The 23,709-nt window shown below is 38.7% G+C and overlaps 1 protein-coding gene across 2 annotated transcripts in view; it reads left to right on the top strand.

Moving 5' to 3' along the window:
- TYR (tyrosinase) overlaps positions 1 to 23,709 on the top strand; it is a 163,154-nt gene that overhangs the window by 70,648 nt on the left and 68,797 nt on the right. For both annotated transcript variants that reach the window (XM_070457145.1, XM_020883023.2), the window contains exon 4: positions 23,325 to 23,506. In XM_070457145.1, the coding sequence (XP_070313246.1) occupies positions 23,325 to 23,506 (182 nt within the window). The remainder of the gene's footprint in view (positions 1 to 23,324; positions 23,507 to 23,709) is intronic.

The following is a 23,709-nucleotide window of genomic DNA, read 5'->3' as shown; positions in this document are numbered from 1 at the left end:
CAGCGGGCCTTCCAGGTGCACCTTCTGCACCTTCAGAACAAAGGCAGCCTCCCAGTCTTTCCATAGGTGTCCAGTGGAGTCCTGGGGAAAAGGCCTGGCAAGCGGTCGTGTATTCCTCTGTCTGGGATTCTCAGGACTCCTAAACTGTTCCATAGCCCACACGTAGCTTAATCAATTTGTTAAAATTTCAGTGGTTTCCCTCTTGTCCAGTTTAATGACTTTTATCCTTTCCTCTCATATTCTGCTAAAGGTGAAACAGTTCACATGTCCCATCCCCCCTCAACATGTTTTGTCAACCACCGTCATCAGTTTGCTGGTTTCATTGTGACTCTAGCTCTTGGATGAGACAAACATATGTTTTTTTTTTTTTTTTAATTATGGTTTTTTTATTGTTAAATTAGGAGCCACAACCTCTTGCAACATTTTACCTCTTAAGCAAAAACAGAACTGACTACTGACAACTATTAATTTTCTCCTGTCTTCTCAGTTGCAAGTAAAGGCAATACTAGTGTCAGTGGTGAGTGTAAATATGGAAGCAATCAAGCAAAGACCTTGGGACAGAGAATAGGGAGTGAGGAATCCTGAGAGATCAATGAATAATAGCTAAGACATAAAAGTGTGTTCAGAGGCGGAGACAGAATTGATGTCAGAGGAACTGCTGAAGCAGAGTGGTGTAAACTCAGGAAGCAAAGTTCATGAGTAAGTATCAAAGCTCAGACACACACACAAAAAAAGAAAAAAAAAAGAGTCAAGTGCTGCTGTGGCCCCAATTTCCATCCAAAATATTTCTCCTAGCACTCTGCTATTACGATGGGATTGACGTGAGAGAGCTGTGTTCCCCAGCTCTGTCAGTCTTGTGGGCACATGTGAAGTTAGAACAAAGATGGAAAATGAAATATCATTGAATAGTGGTATTTTATTTGCATTCTGATCTTTGGCATCATATGACTGCCACATATAGTTCAAAATTTATATTTAGATGTTGTTATATCATCATAGTCTAATATAAATAAGTAAGATGGCTAATGATCTAGGTCTGCAAGTGTGACTTTTGAGCACTGGAAATTTCACTAGTGCAACTCAAGATGTAATTTTTAATTTTAATTCAAAAATGGATGTGTGCATCTATTATTAAAAAACTTGTATGCTTGGAACAATTTAAGTATGTGAATATAATTTTTCACCTATAAAATATATGAAATCTAAATGCATCTCAAATATTTGTGGTACTGTCCTATGCCTTATATCTTCACAATATACTCTGTGATTACTGACTGGGTTTTTCTTAACTTTGTATGAAAAAAAAAAATTAACCCATCATCAATTAGCCAATAAGAACTTAATTTTCTGTAGTTTATTATGAAAAATGATAAGGATTTGTGTGTGTCTTTCAGATCAGATTAGACAATTAAAAAGTGAACAAAGAAATTGAGAGAGTATTTCCAGGGAAAGGAAGTAGAGAAAGCAACAGCCCCTCCAAGGCTGATACGGGGATGGTTAGCGATAAGTGGCATTTGGAGGAAGTGGGCTACAGTTCATGGGGTCGCAAAAGGGTCGGACGCAGCTTAGTGACGAAACACCAGCAAGGCACAGACATGGACTCAGACTTCTGACAGAGGGTGTTGTTCAGCTCGGATAGGTACTTCATGGTGTTTTGACATTGGAAGAGGCGCCTCATAGAGCAGGAATTCAAAAGTTTCATTAGGGGGCTCTAGTCAGCTGGTCTTCAGCATTTTACAGAACTAGATATCAGACTTTGGTGGGGGTTTCTAGCCCAACGATGTTTAAACTTCTTAGAGGGAATGGTGATGATGACTCGGAGCTGGAGGCTGGACGCTACTGCCTGTCTCTTTTTCAAGTTTTTTTATTGGATTATAGTTGTTTTAGAATGTCAGATTAGTTTCGGATGTACAGCAAAGTGAATCAGCCGTGTATGTATGCCCCCTCTTTTTTGGATTTCCTTCCCGTTTGAGTTGCTACAGAGCATTGAGTGGAGTTCCCTGTGCTATATAGCAGGTTCTCATTAGTGATCTATTTTGTACATAGTTATCATTAGCGTATGTACACGCAATCCCAATGTCTCAATTCATCCTACCCCTCCTCTCCACCTTGGTATCCACACGTTTGTTCTCTGTATTCTGCTGCCCTTCTGAGGGTAATGAACAGTTGCTGAAATAAACAAGGATGAGCAAGTCCCCTTTCTTCTTCTGTCTACTGGCAGTGTCTGTCAGGGATCCGGTTGGCATAGGAGGTGTGCAGATTACACAGTCCCATTCCCAGCAGAAGTAGAGTAGGGTATCTTTGGGACTGAGAAACACTAGCTAATAACAAGCAGAGTCCATCCATTGGCTATTTAATGTTGAACTTTTATTCCTAGAGAACCTGAATTTTAAGTTGTTTTACCTTTCTCTGGTTACAATAGTCTTCCACTAATTCATTAGTATTTAATGTAGAAACACTAAAAAAGCCCCAGAGAATTCCCTGAATATCTTACATAGTGCTTCCTGTGTGGAAGAAACTCACATATACCTTAATAATCAGGATTATTCAACATAGAATCATTAACCAATATAGTTGGTTAATTAACCAATCTTTCATATGCACATACTCAGTATCATGAAGGATCTAAAATATTTTTCAATTAAATTTCCAATTCAATGCAATATTTCTTTGTACCCATGTGGAAGCAGTTCTTCTATTTCGGAAAATTAATACCTAAAAACCAGACAATTTCAAAATTATAGTGACAGGAAAAACGTTTGTAAGTGCGTTATGTTGTTGTGAAAGGAACCATTCCATTTCCACTCTGATTTCTAGTGCCTGTAGAGAATATACTCAGGAGAATTTCAAAGCATATACTATCTTTTAACAGTATATAATGTCAAATCTTCTCTTGTAGCTCAGTCGGTAAAGAATCTGACTGCAATGCAAGAGACCCAGGTTTCATCTCTGGGTCAGGAAGATCCCCTAGAGAAGGAAATGGCAACCCACTCCAGTGTTCTTGCCTGGAGAATCCCATGGACAGAGGAGCCTGGCAGGTTATAGTCCATGGGATCACAAGAGTCGGATACAACTTAGTGACTAAACCACCACTACCAGTGACAGTTTTAGCAATGAATCATATTTTGGGGGCTTCCTTCATAACTCATTTGGTAAATCATCTGCCTACAGTGCAGGAGACCCAGGTTCGATTCCCAGGTTGGGAAGATCTCCTGGAGAAGGAAATGGCAACCCGCTCCAGTACTCTTGCCTGGAGAGTCCCATGGACAGAGGAGCCTGGCAGGCACAGTCCAGGGATCGCAAGAGTTAGACATGACTTAGCGACTAAACTACCACCACTGCCTTTCAAAGCATATACTGTCTTTATAAAACAGAGGACCTCAGCTCTTTAGGATGTGAATCCTCATTGGCACTCTAACTGAATGCTCAGTGGCCAATTCATTATTTTATCAGGCTGGTTGCTCTTAGATAGGAATACATGGTAAAACTAGTGAATTCCATAGGAAATGGCTGTGTTGCATTGGTTTTCCCATGAGATGGATTCTGTAGTCAGAAGTAATGTTGAGTGGAAGAATGTAACAATAAAGAAACATTCCACGGGTCTATGGGTGGTGGTAGTTGCAGAAGTACAGAGAAAGTACATCTATACACAAATTTTCATCTGTTCTGGTGAAAGCAATTGTGGTATGCTTTATGATGATAGGAATCCAATATAATCAACATACCAGGTAGGTAAATTATGCTCTGCTTCAAAGGGTTGTTACTTTATCAGTACCTCGTAATAGATCCCTGGTGTTGGCAGATTTGACACTCAGTGGTGGTAGCTAGGTCAGCCTTCCTGAGAAGGAAAGCTGTATGAGCTTTATGGTTGAACCTGTTTCCTGGCCTCCATCTCTGCCACTCTGGCTACTGTACATGAATGTATTGAGCAAACATTGTTGCAACTTGGCAAAGAGGATGGATGACCTCAACAGACTATATCGATTTGTCCACCTTGTAATTGATAGTGGGGTCTGTAATGCAATAGTATAATAACTCATGGGATCTAAATATAAAATATACTTTTCTATAGCATCTAACCCCCTCAATAAAAATTCCCTCAGAGACTCCTCCCTTGAGAATTGTTTCTATGGAGAAAGCAAAGTAAAGTATTCTTCAAAGTGTCTTCCAGTCCCTCTTAGACTGACAAACCCCAAAGATTTTGGTGTGTCATGATGAATCATGAAGCTTCTTCCTATTTGCTTACAGGCCTCTAAATGCAGAGAAGGGCAGTACGCAACCTTTGAGGAGAGGATGAAAAGGAGATACGTTAACTCAGGGCACCAAGAGTTGAAGGCAAAGTATACACGCCAGGTCCTTACGGTATCCCCACGTGGAATCTTCACAAATGTACCCCGCTCCATGGAGCCTTTGTGCAAACTGGAATCTCTTCCTTGAAATTATTCACCAGCTTCTCGGTCTTCATTTATCACCTGGTCTCCTAGCAGCCTTTTAATCTCCAGCTCAAACACTGTTACTTTCTATTTCCTTTCTTTCAATAGAAGCTGATCACTTCCTCCTTTTTACCATCTTTTACTTGTCTCTATCCTAGTGTACATTAAAATAGCATATTCACATATCTGTCTTCCTCTCCAGACTGGGTGACTTTTAAGTGCAGGAAATATATTTTTAAGATTTTTTTATGTGTAAGAATCATAGTAGCCACTTAGCAATACTTGCTGAATTTTCAGGAGGTATTTGAATTTGGGGATTAACAAATACTAACTCTTAATTGCAGGAGGAGAATGTACTGAACATAAGGCTTCTATTCTAGGCAGGGGATGGACAGATAACATTGTATTAGCTGCAGTTGAAAGGGACAGTCTGTTTAGAAATGAAAATTGCTTACTCAAGTAGATTCAATTTAGGGCAAGACACCCAATTGTCATGGGAAGTTTTGTTTAGATAGGTAAAGACTCAATTCTAGAAGAACTTCACAAATAAGTTAATAAGATAGTAGCCAGATCAAGGAAACATGGCAGAAAAGAAGCAGAGTTATTGGAATAGATATATCAACAGTCAGGGTTAGTCTATGATAGGAGTTAAGTTCTATTGTAGTGATGTCCCAGGTCTTCCTGGGCTTCCCTGGTAGCCCAGGGTAAAGAATCGAGCTGGCAATGCAGGAGACACAGGTGTTGGGAAAATCCCCTGGAGAAGGAACTGGCAACCCACACCAGTGTTCTAGTCTGGGAAATCCCGTGGACCAGAAGCCCGGTGGGTTACAGTCGATGATGTTGCAAAGAGTTGGACATGACTTAGCAACTAAACCACAACAACAACAATAACCAGTTCTTCCTACTGAGATTGAGATCAGTTCTCAAAACTGGGACAGCCATGAACTCTGGGAGGAAACTAGCAAGATATGCCTGAAAGGGGCCTGCTGGGGCTGGAAAAATAGGTCAGGGTTAATGTACTTTGTCTACAACGAACTTCATAATGATTATTTTGTGGGCAATAAAAACACTCCATTTTTTTTCTCAAATCTGTCCAATATCTATCAATTTATGTTTTGCATTTGTTTGTTTATCAATTTATTCACTCTTTCAATCATAACATCATGAGAATTTCCCCCAAATACTGTCTGTGATGCACATCATCAAAGGTACCAAAAGAGGTGACCCTTAAATCCTCATTTCTCTAGTTTAATATGTAAATAGAAAATCTTTCCACTTTTCACACTGAATAAGCAGCATCCCCAGCTAATTTTGCTATTTTTCCATTTTGAAGATTTTACTTTGGCCAGATGTTGGCAAACAGGTGATGGAAATTTTTCCTTATTTTCTTTAAAACAGGTTACTCTATCCACCAGACTTCCAGCAAAAAAATCAATTTTCTTTTTATTCTTGCTTGATTTGATGCAGACAGCTAATATGAAAATGCAATTTTTCCTCTTCATTGCCTTCAAGATATAAGGTGTCATGATTCTTCAAGTTATAATAGTAAAATAAACAAAGACAAAAAACACAAGTTTTTTCATCTGTGTTCAGGGAGAGAATGTCTGAGAAGATTTTTACCTTTCACCACAGTAATCAGTATGCATCCCACTGTCACGCCACTCACTCAAAATGAATCAAAAGACATAAAAATAAATATTGTGGAAGCTATTAGAGCAATCTCTTGGGATTTTGTTTTTACCAAAACACAATTACACATTTTAAGTTTTATGAGAACTGTGAATGACTTATTTTTTTTAAATCAATTAGTCAGTAGCTTTGCAGCTCCACTCAGCTTGAGATACTTAATGTTCTGTTCAGTGTCTGTCTCATTCATTTTATAAATCAAACCTAACAAAACAGGTTATTTACTATAAAAATGGTTAATCCTTGCTGCTTAAATCCATGGGATACTTTTAAAAAAATACCCAGATACAGACCCCAGACATAGAACTTTACTTAGTAAATATGGAAGGTTGGACATCAGCATTTTAATGTACTCAGAGCCATTATGTTTATGCCCTTGATGAATAGGTTAAAATTATCCCCGTTCACATTACCACAGACTTGGCAAAAGTGGATTTTATGAATACAGATATCCACCAACATCAGCATTCTGTTAACCTCTTCTCTGTACACCGAGACTTCTTTCTTTCAAGCTTGTTTTTTAGTCCCTCAGTCTTGTCTGGTTCTTTTGCAACCCCACGGTCCACCAGTGTCTTCTGATCATGGGATCCTCCAGGCAAGAATTCTGGAGTGGGTGGCCATTTCCTTCTCCAGGGGATTTCCTTGACCCGAGGATCAAACCCAGGTCTCCTGGATTGCAGGTGGATTCTTTACTGTTGAGCCACAAGAGGAACTCTTCATATTGAAAATCAAATTCTTCCTTGTTGTGAAGGATATTTGGTTAGGATGTTAATATCTTGCCTAACTCTTCTTAGCCTTTTTTTCAAGAAGGTTGATGCTATTTAAACCTCTATCACAGATTTAAACTGCTATTTAAATCTGCTTGATTTTAAAAATATCAAGCAGACAGACTACTTACAACTATAACCTTAGTACTCATCTGCCCCTGACCTGTGGGAATTAAATTTGGTCCTTCTGCAAAAAAAACCAAAACTATAAATATTACCAAATATGACTTTACTTAAGTATCTAATGTAGCTAGGTTTGGGAGGGAAATATCATTCATATGAAGGGTTGGAAGAAATAGGAGGATCCAGGAATGACTTTTCAATACCTGTGAATTTGGGTAAGTCAAAGTCAAACCAGAGTCCATCACATGCCTTTGAATGCTTCTGTTTGGATCCCTGAATTCCCTATGTAGGGTTTACCTACCAAAAGCCAGGGCAGTGTTGAAACTTCATTTACTTGTGACTACATTCTTTTGTTCCAAGCTGAAATTCAATGTTCCAAATGTATTTGTTGACCTAACATCAGTAAGTAATAACAGAAACATTTGGAACTTCTTAAAAATATGCCACTATTGTTGTACTGAATTTCTTCTAATGCTAATTAAAAACTATTCTCATTATTTAATGCTATTATTCTCTTTTGTTAGGAGATCATGAGTGAACTCCATTAATTGATTTTGGGATATTAAACCAACCTTGAATTCCTAGGATAAATCCCACTTGGTTACTCTGTATAATTCTTTTTATGTATGTATGGATTTGGTTTGGTAGTATTTTGTTGAGTATTTAAAAATTATATTCATAATGAATGAAAAGACAGATAGTGTATCCCATACACATGGAAGAAGACAGTCAATGGAAACTGTGACTAAAGGAATCTAGACATTAGACTTTCTAGGAATATACTTTAATAAATTATTTTAAATATGCACAGTAAGCTAAAGGATACTATATATAAAGAATTAAAAGAAAATTTAAGAACGGCAACTTACCAAGCAGAGAATATTAATAAAGAGATAAATCTTATTAAGAGGAAATTTTAAAGTTGAAAAATGATAGGTACACAATATATACAAATGTAGTTTGGGACATACCAGCGTAAAGGTGAGGAAATGTTCCATAGGAGCATTCCAGGTTGGGGGACAGATCACTAACCTTTGTAAGAAATGTATTCATCAGTTTTTCTCAAGTTGAATAGGAGATTAGAGGAGTAGGAAAGGAAATATTAGGACATATTTGTAGATGAAGATTTCAGCTGCAGAAAAAAAAAGTGACTAGATGGGTATATAACTACAATTTTAAAGAAAATCACACAGAAAATAATCTCTTCTTCAGTGCTTGACCTGTGTTTTCCTGGGCTCTTTCCTTCCAGCAGTCAGAATCATTAGTTGTGATTAAGATGTCAGGTTGTCAGCTCCAGATGAATTTGCTTTCTAAAGGATGTTTTACATTATCTTCTTTGTTCATTATGCTAGTCTTGAACACATTATATATTTTTTCATCTAAATGGCTAATGATAGCAGTATTATTACTTTATAAATTATTTATGCATTTGTGTTGCATATGTTTCTATAATTGTACAACATCATAAATACTCTTAGGCGTGCATGGAATATTTGCTGTTCATTGAAATGCAGTACTTGAGCTCAGAATGGTTTTTTTCCCCTCTGCCAGATGGCATCCTTGGTGTTCAAACATTTGTGATCTTCTTTGCTCTCTTATCTCATTTACACACATTACCTTTGATTTTTCATACATTTTTAGTAGAGGCTCTAAGATACTTAACTACCCAGAAGTATGCGTTGGTCTCTTGCCTCTAATCTCTCCAACCAAAAAATCCTCTAATTCCCTCCAACTAAAAAAGTGTGACACTTTCATATAAATCCTTTTGTGCATAAGGTTTTTTCATGTCATTCACCCTCTCAAATGGCAATAGAGATTCATTACATATGGAGAGGTGCAAATGCCTTAAGCTGACAACCATAGATTTTTGTTCTGTCGGCTCACTTTCCTCATTACTCCCTTTTAAAATCCGTATGTACTGAATTAACCTATTCAGTTTTCTCATATGTTCTGGAAAAGAGACAGAGACCAGGAAATATGCAGGCCAGGTATGGATATTGATAAATTGACAAATATCCTATTAGTGAGCCTAGATGAAAAATGAGGATCTTAGTAATTTCTATTAACATGGGCTCTTAGAGCCAGCAAGGGAAGTAAAATTGATTTTATAGTCTTTGCTTAACTGTGCATGCACGCATCTCTAGGTTGTGATGTACACTATTAGGTGAAGGAATAAATCCATAACTTCTCTGAATTCCCATCAAACCAATATCAATTCCATGAGAGGCTGAATTTGTACGAGCTGTGTCTGAAGGACACTGTGCCAAAATGGTAGTAATATTCTTCTGTCTGGAGGAAGGAGTTATCTTTCCAAATGAAGGGGTTCTCTATCTATACAGGTAATAAGTTTGATGGACTTTCCACTGTGACCGTCAGAATGAGGTGAATCCAACCATAATCAGGGGAAAGCAGTAAAACTGTTAACATCATATTGAAAGAGATGCTATGGCATGTGTTTGTGCTAGGGCACTTCAGTCATGTCTGACTCTTTGCGACCCCATGGACTGTAGCCCGCCAGACTCCTCTGTCCATGGGATTCTCCAGACAAGAAGACTGCAGTGGGTTGCCCTCCCTTCCTCCAGGGAATCTTCCCAACAGAGGAATCGAATCCACAGCTCTTACATCTCTTGCATTGGCAGATGGGTTCTTTACCACTAGTGCCACCTGGGAAGCCCCTATGACATAGAGATAATGGTATTAAAAACATAATTCACAGGGAAAGTTGGAAACTACAGGGTATTGTCTGGTGTTCATGAAAATAATGTTAGGTCAGTGAAACTGTATTTATACTAATTATGCCCACCTTGAACATATTGTTATTATCACGAGGGATGACTTTTAAGTATCAATACCTAAAAAGGCTTTTCACATCGTATACAGGTCCTAGAGCCTTGACTAAAGGAGAGATACAAGAAAATATGTGTAAATGGTATAAGTCCTTCCTAAACATTGCCAATGGGAAGGACTCTGCCTTTTGTAACCTTTTATCTTCCACATTACCATGTATACTGCCTGACTTGCCTGCATGGGGAGATGCTCAGTAAATCCCCATTTAGTGAATAAATATTCACTAAATATCTGGAGAAGGAAATGGCTACCCGCTCTAATATTCTTACCTGGGAAATCTCATGGACAGAGGAGCCTGGTGGGCTGCAGTTCATGGGTCGTGAGAGTCAGACACGACTTAAGTACAAAACCACCACCACCATTCACTGGATATATACAATATATTCTTCATATCCCTCTGGAATAGTTATTTATGCAACATTTGTTGAGTGCCAACTGTGTACAGATGCTATTCTAAGCTCTGTGAATATAGCAGTGAACAGATTGAGCTTTCATTTCTAATACTCAGTCACAGAAAATTTCTGAGACTCAAAATATCTTTTCCAACATTCTTTTTCTTTTCCTGACTAAATGGGAAAATGTGCAAGTCACACAGGTCTATTCTCTGTGTGTGTGTGTGTTTGCAAAACACAGAACTGGAAGCATTTATGGGAAGCACTGAGTGCAGCAAACCTGAGTTTGAGTCCTGCTGCTACATTTATTAACTAAATAAACTGAGGAAAGTTATTTAAACTCCTGCTTTTTGTTTGCTTGGTTTTTTTCTGTATTTTAATGTGAATACCACCATGAGGCCATACTTTGCTAAGGCTAAGAGCAGGTACTGAGATTAGACTGCCTAGATTTGAATACTACCACTCCTGCGTTTCAATCCTGCCAAATCCTGGATTTGAATCCAAGCTATGTGACCTTGGGACATTGTCATAACCATTCTGTGGTTCAGTTTTCTCATATGCAAAATAGGGATAACAACAGAATATTCCTTATGGAATTATTTTGGGGATTAATTGAGTTCCCATATAGGAGTACCTAGACTGGTACCTGATATATAATGAGTGTTATATGAGCTAACTCTCATTATAGCTACTATTACCAATACCTCTCTTGCAGCATTGGTGGAGAATTAATATGATGATATATGTCAAAATCCCAAGCCTAGTACTAGATACATGACTACTTAATAAATGGGAATCAGTACTGAGTTGATTAGTTGTTTACAGGCATCACTCTGATGATGAATAGTGGAAAGTGATGGAAAAGTTTAAGAGAAGAGAAATTTTGTATGGCAGAGAGGCAGCGTAACTACCTGGAGAAAAGTAATAATTGTCTGCATATGTTTCACTATTGGCCCACTGTTTCACTGTGTGATCTTCAATAGATAGGAGTAATAGATATTGATTTATTGTTATTTAATAATATATTATACATATCTACTATAATTGCATTTAGAAAATTCAAGTTCAGTCATGTTCACTCCTTATCAAATGTACTTAGATGGCAAATTAACTCTGAGGATGGAGTTAAAACTACTTCCCCATCCCTACAACCTTCCATCTCCTTGGTGGACAGATGATCTCTTACAGTCTGACTCTTCTCACCTTTCTTGTCTCACTTCCTGTTGATCCTGCACAACTCTGTATTCCATTCTGACATACCAAGCCACTTTCATTTCTCAGTAGTATGAGTGCCCAGGCTCCCGGTTATTCTGTGCAATGCCTTCCCCATAATCTATCCATCCAGTTTAAATATCATCTCTGAAACTTTCCTTGACTCCAGCAGTTAGCTGCTACTCCAGCAGTAATCCCATAGGTTTTATATACATTCCCCCTCCAAAGTGTCATTTACATTGCTTTGAAATTTTATTTATCTTTTTATCATGGTATGGAGGGAGATCCATGAGAATGGGAAAGTTTCTTTTCCATTCTTGGATTAACATGTAGTGGGTTCAAGATACAATGTTTAACGAATTAGAAAATGGGCACCATAGTGAAAGGAACAAGGTAAGCTTTATTAGCATAACTTCCCAGGTAAGAGCACAGAGACTTTGAAGGTCAATCAGTAGCCTCTACTGAGAGCCACGTGAATAGCCTTCCTCTCGCTTACACTGAGCATCAGCTGAGAGGGCGGGCCCTGTAGGGTACCTTTTTCACAAATTCATTCTGACTAGCTCTGGTCTGTGAGTGTAGCTTGGCTCTTTTGATTTCTATCAATTTTTGTCTAATGCAGTGTCTCTCAATTCTGGGTGCATCTTATCACCACATGGAAAGCACTATGGCTCGCTTTTTTTTCATGTTTTTAAAAATATTTATTTTTAATTGAAGGATAATTGCTTTACAATACTGCTTTGGTTTCTGCCATACATCAACATGAATTAGCCATAGGTATACATGTGTCCCCTCCCTCTTAAAGGTCCCTCGCACTTCCCACCCTTTCCCATCCCTCTAGGTTGTTACAGAGCCTTGGTTTGAGTTTCCTGAGTCACGCGGCAAATTTCCATTGGCTGTCTATTTTACCTATGGTAGTGTACATGGTTCTTAGTGGTAGGGTACCTTGCCACTTAATGATACCAGTAAGTATTTATGGGAAAAGAAAAAAACAGTAACTTCTGAAACTGCCTTTTTCTCCCCTTAGACTTCTAGCTTGCTGGTTCTTTTCAGTTCGTTATCATTGATATTTTGGTTTGTACCCTAAGTTCCTTCAAGTTTTATCGGTAGCTTAAATGATTTTAATCTGGTTTTCACTCCCTACCCATTTCCCAAAGACTTCTTTGCCCTTTCCTCAATTAAGCTAAGAAATCATGTGAGTAGAGTATACATTTGGAATTAGTCAACTGAGGTTGAATTTCTTAGCTGTATAGCAGGCTTTTCATTTGCAGCTACTGATTCCTAACAATTTATGCTCTTAAAGTGTCCATCTCTTTTAAAATTACTGCTTTTCAGTAAAAATTTCCAAATACTCCTTAAATGAGTTCTATATTATCATTAGCCAGCAACATGAAGAAGAGGAATTACTGGGACATTGTTGTTTCAAACCCAAAGAAAGGCTCCAAGTTTTTCCCGTGGTCTCAGCAGAAGAGGAAGGAGGCAGGAGGAGAGGGGGCCGACAGAGGATGAGATGGTTGGATGGCATCACTACTTGATGGACGTGAGTTTGAGCAGGCCCCAGGAGTTGGTGATGGACAGGGAGGCCTGGTATGGGGTCACAAAGTTTTGGAAGTGACTGGGCAACTGAAAAGCAACAACAACCATGCTTATTACATGCCAGACACTGTGCTAACTGGTGTGGGTCAGAGAGTCATACCACTTTTGGAGATAACCAACTCAAAATAAATCATCAGCATCTCTTGGATTTCTCCTTCTCTCAGTTCTAATAGTTAACCACTAGTAAATGATTCTTTAACATTTAATTCATACTCTTTCAGAATTTGATAAAATGTGGCCTCTCTCCCAAAAAGACTACAAAATTCTCATAAATTTTACATATTTTTTATCTACATGAATCTAGCACTCTTGTTAATGGGAAGGCACTGTGATGGACGTTTGGTCTACAGTGACCAATAAGACAACATCATTACTCTCCCTGGATCCCCCATATACTATTGGAGAATGGCACATAATCAAATAATTACGATCTAGCATGACATATGTAATGATCAAAGGAGGGAAACAGTAAATCTGATTGATGTTTTTATGCCCTAAGCCTTGAAGAAGCAAAAGATACAGTGGCAAATAAAAGTTTAAGGAAAGTGTAAGAAAAGGGGTTTCCCCGGTGGCTCCATGGTAAAGAATCCACTTGCAATGCAAGAATCGTGGGTTCGATCCCTGGGTTTGGAAGATACCCTGGAGGAGGACATGGCAACCCACTCCAGTGTTCTGGCCTGGAGAATCCCATGGACAGAGGAGCCTGGAGAGCTACAGTCCATAGGATCTCAGAGTCCGACACGACTGAGCGACTTAGCATGTGCTCAGGCATGGAAACTTTGCTTATAAATGGCTGAAGCTGGACTTTTGCCCCTTCCCTGTGTTCAGAGCATGTGCTGCCCCTCTTCCCTTAGCCCCTCTTTCTCCCACCTGCCTGCAGTGAGTGTCAGCTTCTAGAGAAGACTCAGGACGCCCAGAGTCATTCATGGGTGCTCACTGGCCTCCCTCAGGAGGAACTCTAAGCTGGTCCTCAAGGGTAGGTCAACACACAGACCCAGAGTCTGTGCCAAGGCCGTTCTCTTTGGCCCCCTTCTCTGTCGCCGCTTTGTGATCCAAGCTGGTGCTGGTCTATGGGTTCTCATGGCCTTTGGAAGGAAGTAAAAATGGTCTCAGTTCCACAAAGAAAAATCACAGGTCTTTAGACTATCGATGTGAATATTTCACAGCTCTTCTCTGCACTGTTGAGAGATTTTATAATAAAATGTTCATTTCTCAGGTAAAGTAAAATGACAAAGGATACCTAGTTCTCACTTATGTGCACGGCTCTAAAATACTTAGTGTGTGTTAAGTCACTTCAGTTGTGTTCGACTCTGTGTGATGCTATGGACTGTAGCCTGCCAGCCTCCTCTGTCCATGGGATTCTCCAGGCAAAAACACTGGCATTGTTGCCATGCTCTTCTCTAGGGCATCTTCCCAATCCAGGGACTGAACCTGCGTCTCAAGTCTTCTGCATTGGCAGGTGGGTTCTTTACCACTATTACCACCTGGAGCAAAGCATTAATACTTTGTCCATCTTTCTGCTTTAAATAGCAATCACTAACATTTCGCTTGTTAGTGGAAGAGCATTTAACTTGGAATAGAACACCTGGGCTCTGGCCACTGCTCTGCAAGTTGAGTATAATTGTAAAACTAACCGAAATCTGACATGAAACTCTGGATTCTCTACCACAGTCTTATTGGGTCAGCATTGGCAGAGTTTCAACTCTTTGAGTCAATGTTCTCTTCTGTAAAATGGGATCAATATTAACAGATACCTCCTTGATATGTTGAGGCTTAAGTCAATACGCAACATACACCAAGAGGTTGTGTTAACAGAAATGGCTTTATTAAGAACTCATTCTCCTGGGTGAGATTATAAACTCAGGAGGGCAGCAGCAATGATCATGTAAATATTGAACACCTACTATGTGTCAGGCACAGAGAAAAGGAAGATTAAAAAGATGAGGTTTCATAGCTAGTAGATAGCACTGATATTTTCCAGTGTACTTTTGCTTGCTTTGAAAATAATGTCTCTCTCTCAGTCTCGATTTGTTCCTCCCACAGGGAAAGAAAATAGGATAACTATAGACTACACTTGATGACTATATACTATTTTCTATTTTCAAAGATAACTTCTGAAGTGGAGTCTTTAACTCATATTCTAGCATCTATTTTTCTGTGCCTTTCCAGTCCTGTTGCCAAACACTGCCCCCGAATGCAAGGCTTAGTCAGTGACAGAAGTAATTCAGGATCCACTCGGGGAGAATAAGGAAGAAAAAAATACAATCCCCGGCAGAGGTGACTGGAGTGTCAGAGGAAGAAGCAACCCAGGTATATCAGCCCAAAGACCCGGGTTCTTATCTGCCTCCAAGGCCTTACCGAATTTGTCCAGTTTCCTTTTTTCTGCCTGTTTTGATTGCAAGTCCCCTTTAACCAGAAGATGAGGAGTCTTCTGTGATGCCTCACTCCTGAGTTGTACCACTTGGAAAGCTACACATCATTTTTTTAATGTGGATACATTTTCTTGCTGATTTCCTCATCCCTTGTTCCCTGAACATCAGTTCTGACAATCCTCCAGTTCTTTCTTCACAGTGCAATCTGTATACTCTTCAAAAATTATCTTTTCATATTATCTGTCACCATCGCAGAGACAAATAGTGACTTCCTATTGCTCTTAGGAGAAATTGCAAATATTTCTTGCATGTCCTCAACTGCCCTTCTTGATTTGCCCCTGGTTTCTCTCTAGCTGCATCTCAAACTGTTCTCTCCATAGATAACATTGGTCACTTTTTACATATTTTGGCTGGAGAGATATTTTTATTCCCAAAGTTACCGATCAGTGGAGAAGGGTAGCATAAGGAAGAGATGTTAATGTCATGATTTTTGAAGATTCTGTGTGCTGTGCTTTAAGATGCTTTTGATATATTTCAGTGAGGGTGCCAGTTGGGCAGCTGGAAATTTGGGCTGAGATTTCAGACCAAGATTTACTCTGTAAATATATATTGAGAAGTCATCCGTTGTAGATAATAAGTGAAGCTATGGGAGGAGTGAGACAGATAAGAGAATGTAGCATCCCATTGAAGGTTCTTGCAAATTCTATTCTCTTTTTCAGAAACACTCATAATGCCACTTCTCTAAATAATCATTTTTTAACACTATCAAAGACTTTCCCAAAGGCAGCAGAATCAATCAGACCTCTTCACTAAATTGTATTGCCATGTTGCTTTTGTATTTGCCAGTCTGTAATTAAAGATACATTTCTGAAATTACTGGTTAGTATCCATCTCCACCACTAGATCTAAGTACTACAAGGACACAGAACTACATCAATACCTGAGAGAGAACAAGTTTATAGATGCTTAAATGTATTCAACTATTTATGAAATGGTTGAATAAATCAATGAAAAAGAATTCTATTGTGTTTATACAATTTTGTTGTTCTAGTGAATGTACTAAGCAAGTAAGTTCCCTAATATCCAACCACATTAGGTTTCTTTGTTGTTCTGTTTTTAAAAAGGAAATTTAAGAATAATTTTCTCTTTACATACCAGAGTTTACATATATCTCACATCCAGTTTCCCCTATTCTTTTTTTTTTTTTTTTTGATTGTGAGCAAATATTCGACTTTCACAAATCCTCAAAATGACCAACTCAGTACATCTTAAGGGCCCATCAACAGTCGTGGAAAGTGAAAGAATGCTTAAGCATGCGCTTCTTTAGCTTCTTGTTAAATCCCACTCTGAGTAGAAGGTAGTATATTAGATCAACAGCCAGATTGTCATCAAGGGTCAGTTTTTGCCACCAAGAGTTGGTTTAACATTGTACCTTCTTAGAGTCCAGGGAGAAACATCCAGACGATGGAATAGCTGCTGTGGTCCCTGATTTCTTCATAAGATTCATGACGATGAAGCAATTAGAACTAACTGGGTGATGATCAGTAGGATAATGCAAGCAACCAATCGGATGGATGCAGACTGGCTGATATCTGTGGCCATTATTAGTGGTTCTGTCCAGTTTCCCCTATTCTTAATTTACATCAGTATGGAAGTTTTGTCACAATTCATGAAACGATTTTGATACATTATTATTAACTACAGCCTATTAAGATTCCTTAGTTGTTATCTAATATCTCTTTGTGTTTCAAGATCCCATCCAGGATCTCATATTACATTTAGTGATCATGTCAAGCTTTGCTTGTTTTTGATGACCTTGAGAGTTTTGAGGAGTACTGCTCAGGTGTTTTACAGAATACCCCTCGACTGGAATTTTGTAGACTGGAGTTATTTGGGGAGGAAGAGGACCGAGGGGAAAGTACCCTTCTCTTCCCACTGTATCAAGGGTACATGCTATCAATGGCTGACCATGGGCAGTGTTAGCTTTGGTCACTTGGCAGATACCATGTTCATCAGTTTTCTCAAACCTAAGGAATTCGCTGGTGGTGAAGAATCTGCCTGCAGTGCAGGAGACCTGGGTTTGATCCCTGGGTCAGGAAGATCCCCTGGAGAAGTGCATGGCAACCCACTCCAGTATTCTGGCCTGGAGAATTCCATGGACTGAGAAGCCTGGCGAGCTAGAGTCTATAGGGTTGGCAAAGAGTCGGACATGGCTGAGCGACTAACACTTTCACTTTCAAACTCCTAAATGGTTCCACCGCCCTTCCATACTGTACTCTTTGGGGGAAAGTTACTACAGACAGCCCACATGTAAGGGGTGGGAATTGTGCATTGCTCCTTTATGTACTCGAAGTGTCTACATAATTATTTGGAATTCTTCCATGTGGTAGATATATGTAGGTAAGCATATCAGTTTGCATTCACCTATATTTATTTTACACTTTTGCTTATAATCATTTATTCTATGGCTTAAATTGATACTATTCCACAGAGACTATTATTTTACACTTCTGCTTATAATCAAACATTTATTTTATGACTTAAAGTGATACTATTCCTCAGAAACTATTTGTCTCAGAGATCTTTTAGTTATAATCCACTTTTATCATACTAGAACTCTGTTGGTATCATGGTAAAGTACAGGAGAGGGCAAGTGTTCTATAGTATTCTGATTAAATTTCAACCTTTTAGATGGCCAGTGTCTTGGGGCTGTGACTGTCATGAGTATTTCTGCAGTGGTATAGCTTCTTGAAGCTATGATCTCTTCTCTTTTTTTAGTTGTCATATTCCCAATCTGTTTCCTTGAACCCCTGACCCATGTGGCCTTAAATGAGACAGGAAGGCTGAAAGAGGCTGGACTGAGAGGAATTCGCTTCCTCCTTCCTACTGGAATAACACTCTGGTGATTATTTTCTCTGGATTGAAGGACTTTGGTGTAGAGAAAACCTCTGGGCGTATTTCACAGTGGATACTCTCTCCCTCCCCCGACACAGCCAGGAGAGGCTCTTTCTCAGATCTTTATTGTGAAAATCGGACAGTGTTCCTGGAGGTAAATGCCCCACATGCATGGGAATCCAAGACTATGGGTCCCAGGAGTGTCTCTCATCACTAGCTTCTCTCATCACCAGTGTCCAGGCATTTATCAAAGTGTTTGGGTTTATGGATCCAGCGTCTCCTCCTGAAAAGCGAATGGCAGTTGAGTTCCTCTGCTTGCACTTACGTCTGCATTTTGGGGAGAAGCACTCTGCTCTGTGACCTCGGTTCCCTCACGGTCCAAGAAAAGTCATTGATTTTCCACTTATCTAGCTTTGTCTTATTGTAAGGATGGAAGTGACTGGACATCTGTGTTATTTTTATACATAAAGCATTCCTCCTTGTTTTTGTCTGTGATCAGCTTAACCTTATCCTAAGCCCTCTCTTGTGCATTTCATTGTTGCTCAGGCTTCCAGAAAACCATCTAGATGCAGGTTAAATAAATCTTTGGTAAGAAGATAATTTGCTTCCCAAAATGTCAGTGTGCTTATCCAAGTTAAACATTAGTATTCTGATGTGAGCCATTCTAGACATGGTTTGATGAAATTAACTGAAGATGAGAACCACTGATGAAGAATTTAAACAGGATTAATACCTTCATTTTAAAAGGTGGATAAGGTGGGTGAGCACATTAATGGTTTCATCCATTATATCTCTTGGTGCTAAGAATTCATGTCCTTGTCCTATTTAGGTAAAGAATTTTTATTTCTTGGCAGAAATAAGATTATATATAAACTAAACTATAACAGTAATTTTTCTCAATTGACAAAAGGCACAATGTTTGCCTGAAGCTCTTATCTAATAGCTCATTGTATATTGGACTGTTTCTAAATCAGCCAAAGTTTAATAGCGATGGGGAGAGATTAATTATCAGAGGGCCTCCTTCTCATTAAAAAATAGATTTACCACTTGAAAACTGCTGAACATTGTTTAAACATGTTTACATATCACTTCAACATTTAGTATTAATAAAATGTCTTGTAAAATAGTGTCTATGTTATAATTCTTCTAGTTAAAATATGTATATAATGTTATATTTGCATATTTAAAAAGCTAACAGAAATATTAAGCAAGTATGTGTGTTTTTTTTATTTTCTTTTTGCATGTTTCTATTTTCTGAATTTTGTGTAATGAACAAGTAATGCTTTCGTGAAAAGAAGAAAACCATAGACATCAAAATAAGAATAATTCATAAAATACAAGACTTGAAAAGAATTTGGATTTATTTGTTAAGCCAGTTAAGCCAGTTCCTAATTTCTTCAGTTGAGGAAATGGAGGTACACACCAAAAAAAAAAAAAAAAAAAATCCTCTTGAATACTGTTTCCCCATTTCTGCTTAAAGAATAATAACCATTTTTTAAAGAGCTAGTTCAAACATGCACAGTTTTGGCATTTCTGTGGTAGCACGTCTCACATCTCTCACCGGTTGTGACATTTTTCAAGTATAACGTGAACCATGAGGAAGAGACAGAGATGCTGTGGGATGAGGATGGCTTCTCCTCACCACCTGTCCAGCGCTTAGCCATGTATCAGCTGTTGTTGCTCAGTCACCAAGCTGTGTTCGACTCTGAGACCCCATGGACTGCAGCACACCAGGCTCTCCAGTCCTTCACTGTCTCCCAAAGTTTGTTTACATTCACGTCTACTGAGTCAGCGATGCGATCTAACCATCTCATTCTCTGCTGCCCCCTTCTCCTTAGATTTCAGTCTTTACCAGCATCGGGATCTGTTCCAATATCTTACCTTATGCTATTTTAATTAACCCTTTAATCTTTTCAATTAATTTTTATTGACGTAGAGTTGACTTACAATGTTTCAGGTGTCCAGCAAATTGATTAGTTTCTATTGTACATATATATGTGCATACATTGTTGTTATTTAGTCACTGAGTCTTCTGCAACCCCATGGACTGTAGCCCACCAGGATCCTCTGTCCGTTAGGGATTTCCCAGGAAAGAATACTGGCATGGGTTGCCATTTCCTTTTCCTAGTGATCTTCCTGACCCAGGGATTGAACCCACATCTCCTGCATTGGCAGTCAGATTCTTTACCACTGAGCCACCAGGGATGCCCATGTGTATATTTACTTTTCAGATACTTTTCCATTATGGGTTATTACAAGACATTGAATACAGTTCCCATTAGAGGTTATTATAAGACATTGAATACAGTAGGTCCTTGTTTATCTATTTTATGTATAGTAGTGTATATGTGTCAATCCCAAATTTCTATTTTACTACCCTTCTACTCCCTTCCCCTTTAGCAACCATAAGTTTTTCCTATGTCTGTGAGTCTATTTCTGTTTTATAAATAAGTTCATTTGTATCCTATTTTAGATTCCACATATAAGTCATATAATATGATATTTGTCTTTATCTACCTATTTAATTCACTTAGCATGGTAATTTCTAGGTCCACCCACGTTACTGAAAATAGCATTATATCATTCTTTTTATGGGCTGAGCAATATTCTATTGTGTGTGTATATATACATATGCTGCTGCTGCTAAGTTGCTTCAGTCATGTCCAACTTTGTGCAACCCCATAGATGGCAGCCCACCAGGTTCCCCTGTCCCTGGGATTCTCCAGGCAAGAGTACTGGAGTGGGTTGCCATTTCCTTCTGCAATGCATGAAAGTGAAAAGTGAAAGTGAAGTCTCTCAGTCATGTCTGACTCTTAGCAACCCCATGGACTGCAGCCCATCAGGCTTCTCCGTCCATGGGATTTGCCAGGCAAGAGTACTGGAGTGGGTTGCCATTGCCTTCTCCATATATACATATACATATATATAAATACATATCACATCTTCTTTATCCATTCATCTATCAATGAACATTTAGGTTGCTTAATTAATCCTTTCAATACCTTCATGACTTAAATATTACTCTCATTATTCAGATGAATAAAAGGAAAATTAAACAGGTTAAAACATTTTAGAATCTTAACGTTGTCTTAAAGTTAAGACAACTTTGTCAAAACCCACAGAACTTGAGTTCTACATAGGTTCATATTTCTTCAAAACTTAACATATAGTAAATACTCAGGAAATTATTTAATAATCGAGGTACTTATTAGCAGCCGACTGATCCTTCAATTAATTCATAATGAAAACAACTTTGACCACAACTAGCACTTGAAGTCTAGATTTTTTAAACAAATAGAATTCTTTTTCATCACCAAAAAGTGATCATCCCTGCTGCCATCTGGCTTCCTTGTTCTCTTCTTGACTGTACTTCAAAATGCTTTTTTTAACTTATCTGTTTGCTTGAAACATCACTTTCCTTTTTAGACACCAGCTTCTTGCACTAACCTTTTGCCCCCGAGCTTAAATTCTAGAGCTAAATAACAATAGCTTATATATTTAGCACTTTCCTAAAAACTACCACATTGGATAATTTGTTTGGAAACAGATGGGATAGATATTATTACTTTCATTTTAAGGATGTGAAGGCTAAGCCTCCAAGCATTTCTGTGATTTGCTTATGAGCTTATACAACTTATACAGCTCTTAAATCACAAATCTAGGACCCAAGGGGAGTTTTCTGATCCCAGATCTAGTGGTCTTCCCTCTATGTTATGTGGTCTGATCATACAGAGGCATTCTCTTTGTCACCCCTTTAATTACCCGCTACATGTTCGGTTACACTTAGTTTCACTTCCATCCTTAATGGACAGTTTCAGTCTCTTAGTTTTTTAGCTTTTGTTCCTGTCAGGGTTTTTAATTGCTTGCAACAGAAACTCACTCTGGCTGAACTAAGCAGGGAACAAATTTGCTGAAAGAATAGCAGATAATTCAGGAGATCATGGAGATGCAGGATGAGAAACAGGTAAGAACTAGAGAAGAGGGCAGCAGCCAGATAATCTGCCAGAGCTGTGCTCTTGAGCACAGGGTACCCCTGGCCAGTGCTTACCTTTACTGACACCTCTCATCTCATGCTTATACACAGGATGTTGTTAGCATCACTGCTCTTGCCCACTGCTAGAATGCTTGTCCATTGTCCTTGCTTCTTTGTGTCAGTATCTCCTGTTTCAAAGTCTTGAATGGGTATGTCTGATTGGCTGAGTATTGATCTTGTGGTCATACTCTAGCTTCCTGGGAAGTTGGGAAACGGTAAGTGCTAAGTATGTTTAACTTCTATCATAGAAGGTGAGCTCGTTCTCTCAACAAGACTCATGAAGTATGTGTGCATGCATGCTAAGTCTCTTCAGTCGTGGCCGACTCTTTGTGACCCCATGGACTGTGGGCCGCCTGGCTTCTCTGTTCATGGGAGGCAAGAATACTGGAGTGGGTTGCCATGCCCTTCTCCAGGGGACCTTCCCAACCCAGGGACTGATACATTGCAGGCAGATTCTTTACTGCTGAATCAACATGGGCAGCCCTCATTAAGCATATACTTCTCTAAATATAACAAGGAGGTTGAAATAAAGTCCCCTACCATGACCAAAAAATAGCCAACTTCTAATATTGATTCCAATTTAGTTTTGCATGTTCTTTCTTTGAGTGAAATTTCTTTGAGATAAGGGACATATATAATTTACGACTATGTCTCGGTTGTCACTCAGCCAATAATTACACTTGCTCTGTGGCATTCTGAAGGGTTTTAACTTGTCATTTAACTTTCACTTATCATCTAAGAAATTCCTTTTCCAAAATTATCATCTAATATTTCTCTCAAACGAGTGGATTTCATCAGGGCTTGACAGCATGAACTGTGGCTTTACAAAATATTTTCAAAGCATGAAAACTACGTTTGGTATATTTCCATGGCTTTAGATTTTAAGGTATGCCGTGTTATTTTACTTTAAGAACTCCAGATATTTCTTCAACAGCAATATGTTTCTGATTCTGAAATCCTTTCCTCTGCAGTATTTTTGAACAGTGGCTTCGAAAGTATCGTCCTCTTCAAGATGTTTATCCAGAAGCTAATGCACCCATTGGACACAACCGAGAATCCTACATGGTCCCTTTCATCCCGCTCTACAGAAACGGTGACTTCTTCATTTCATCCAAGGATCTGGGCTACGACTACAGCTACCTACAAGAGTCAGGTAAAGCTCAGTTTCTCTCATATGAATTGATCAGTCTGATGTGCCAATCTTTTCTGAGAGCATGCAAAACCTTATGATTTTACAGTGTTATCCCCCAATGCTTTAACTTGTAAAGTGCATTATAATCCTTAGTTCATCACTGATTTATTATTGCATGGCCCAAGCTGCAAGAATCTTTAAGCTCTTATCCATTCTGCTTAATA

The sequence above is a fragment of the Odocoileus virginianus genome, chromosome 28, assembly GCF_023699985.2.
Source record: "Odocoileus virginianus isolate 20LAN1187 ecotype Illinois chromosome 28, Ovbor_1.2, whole genome shotgun sequence".
Taxonomy (NCBI): domain Eukaryota; kingdom Metazoa; phylum Chordata; class Mammalia; order Artiodactyla; family Cervidae; genus Odocoileus; species Odocoileus virginianus.
The sequence above is the reverse complement of the archived record's forward strand: the minus strand, read 5'-3'. Positions and strand labels throughout refer to the sequence as shown.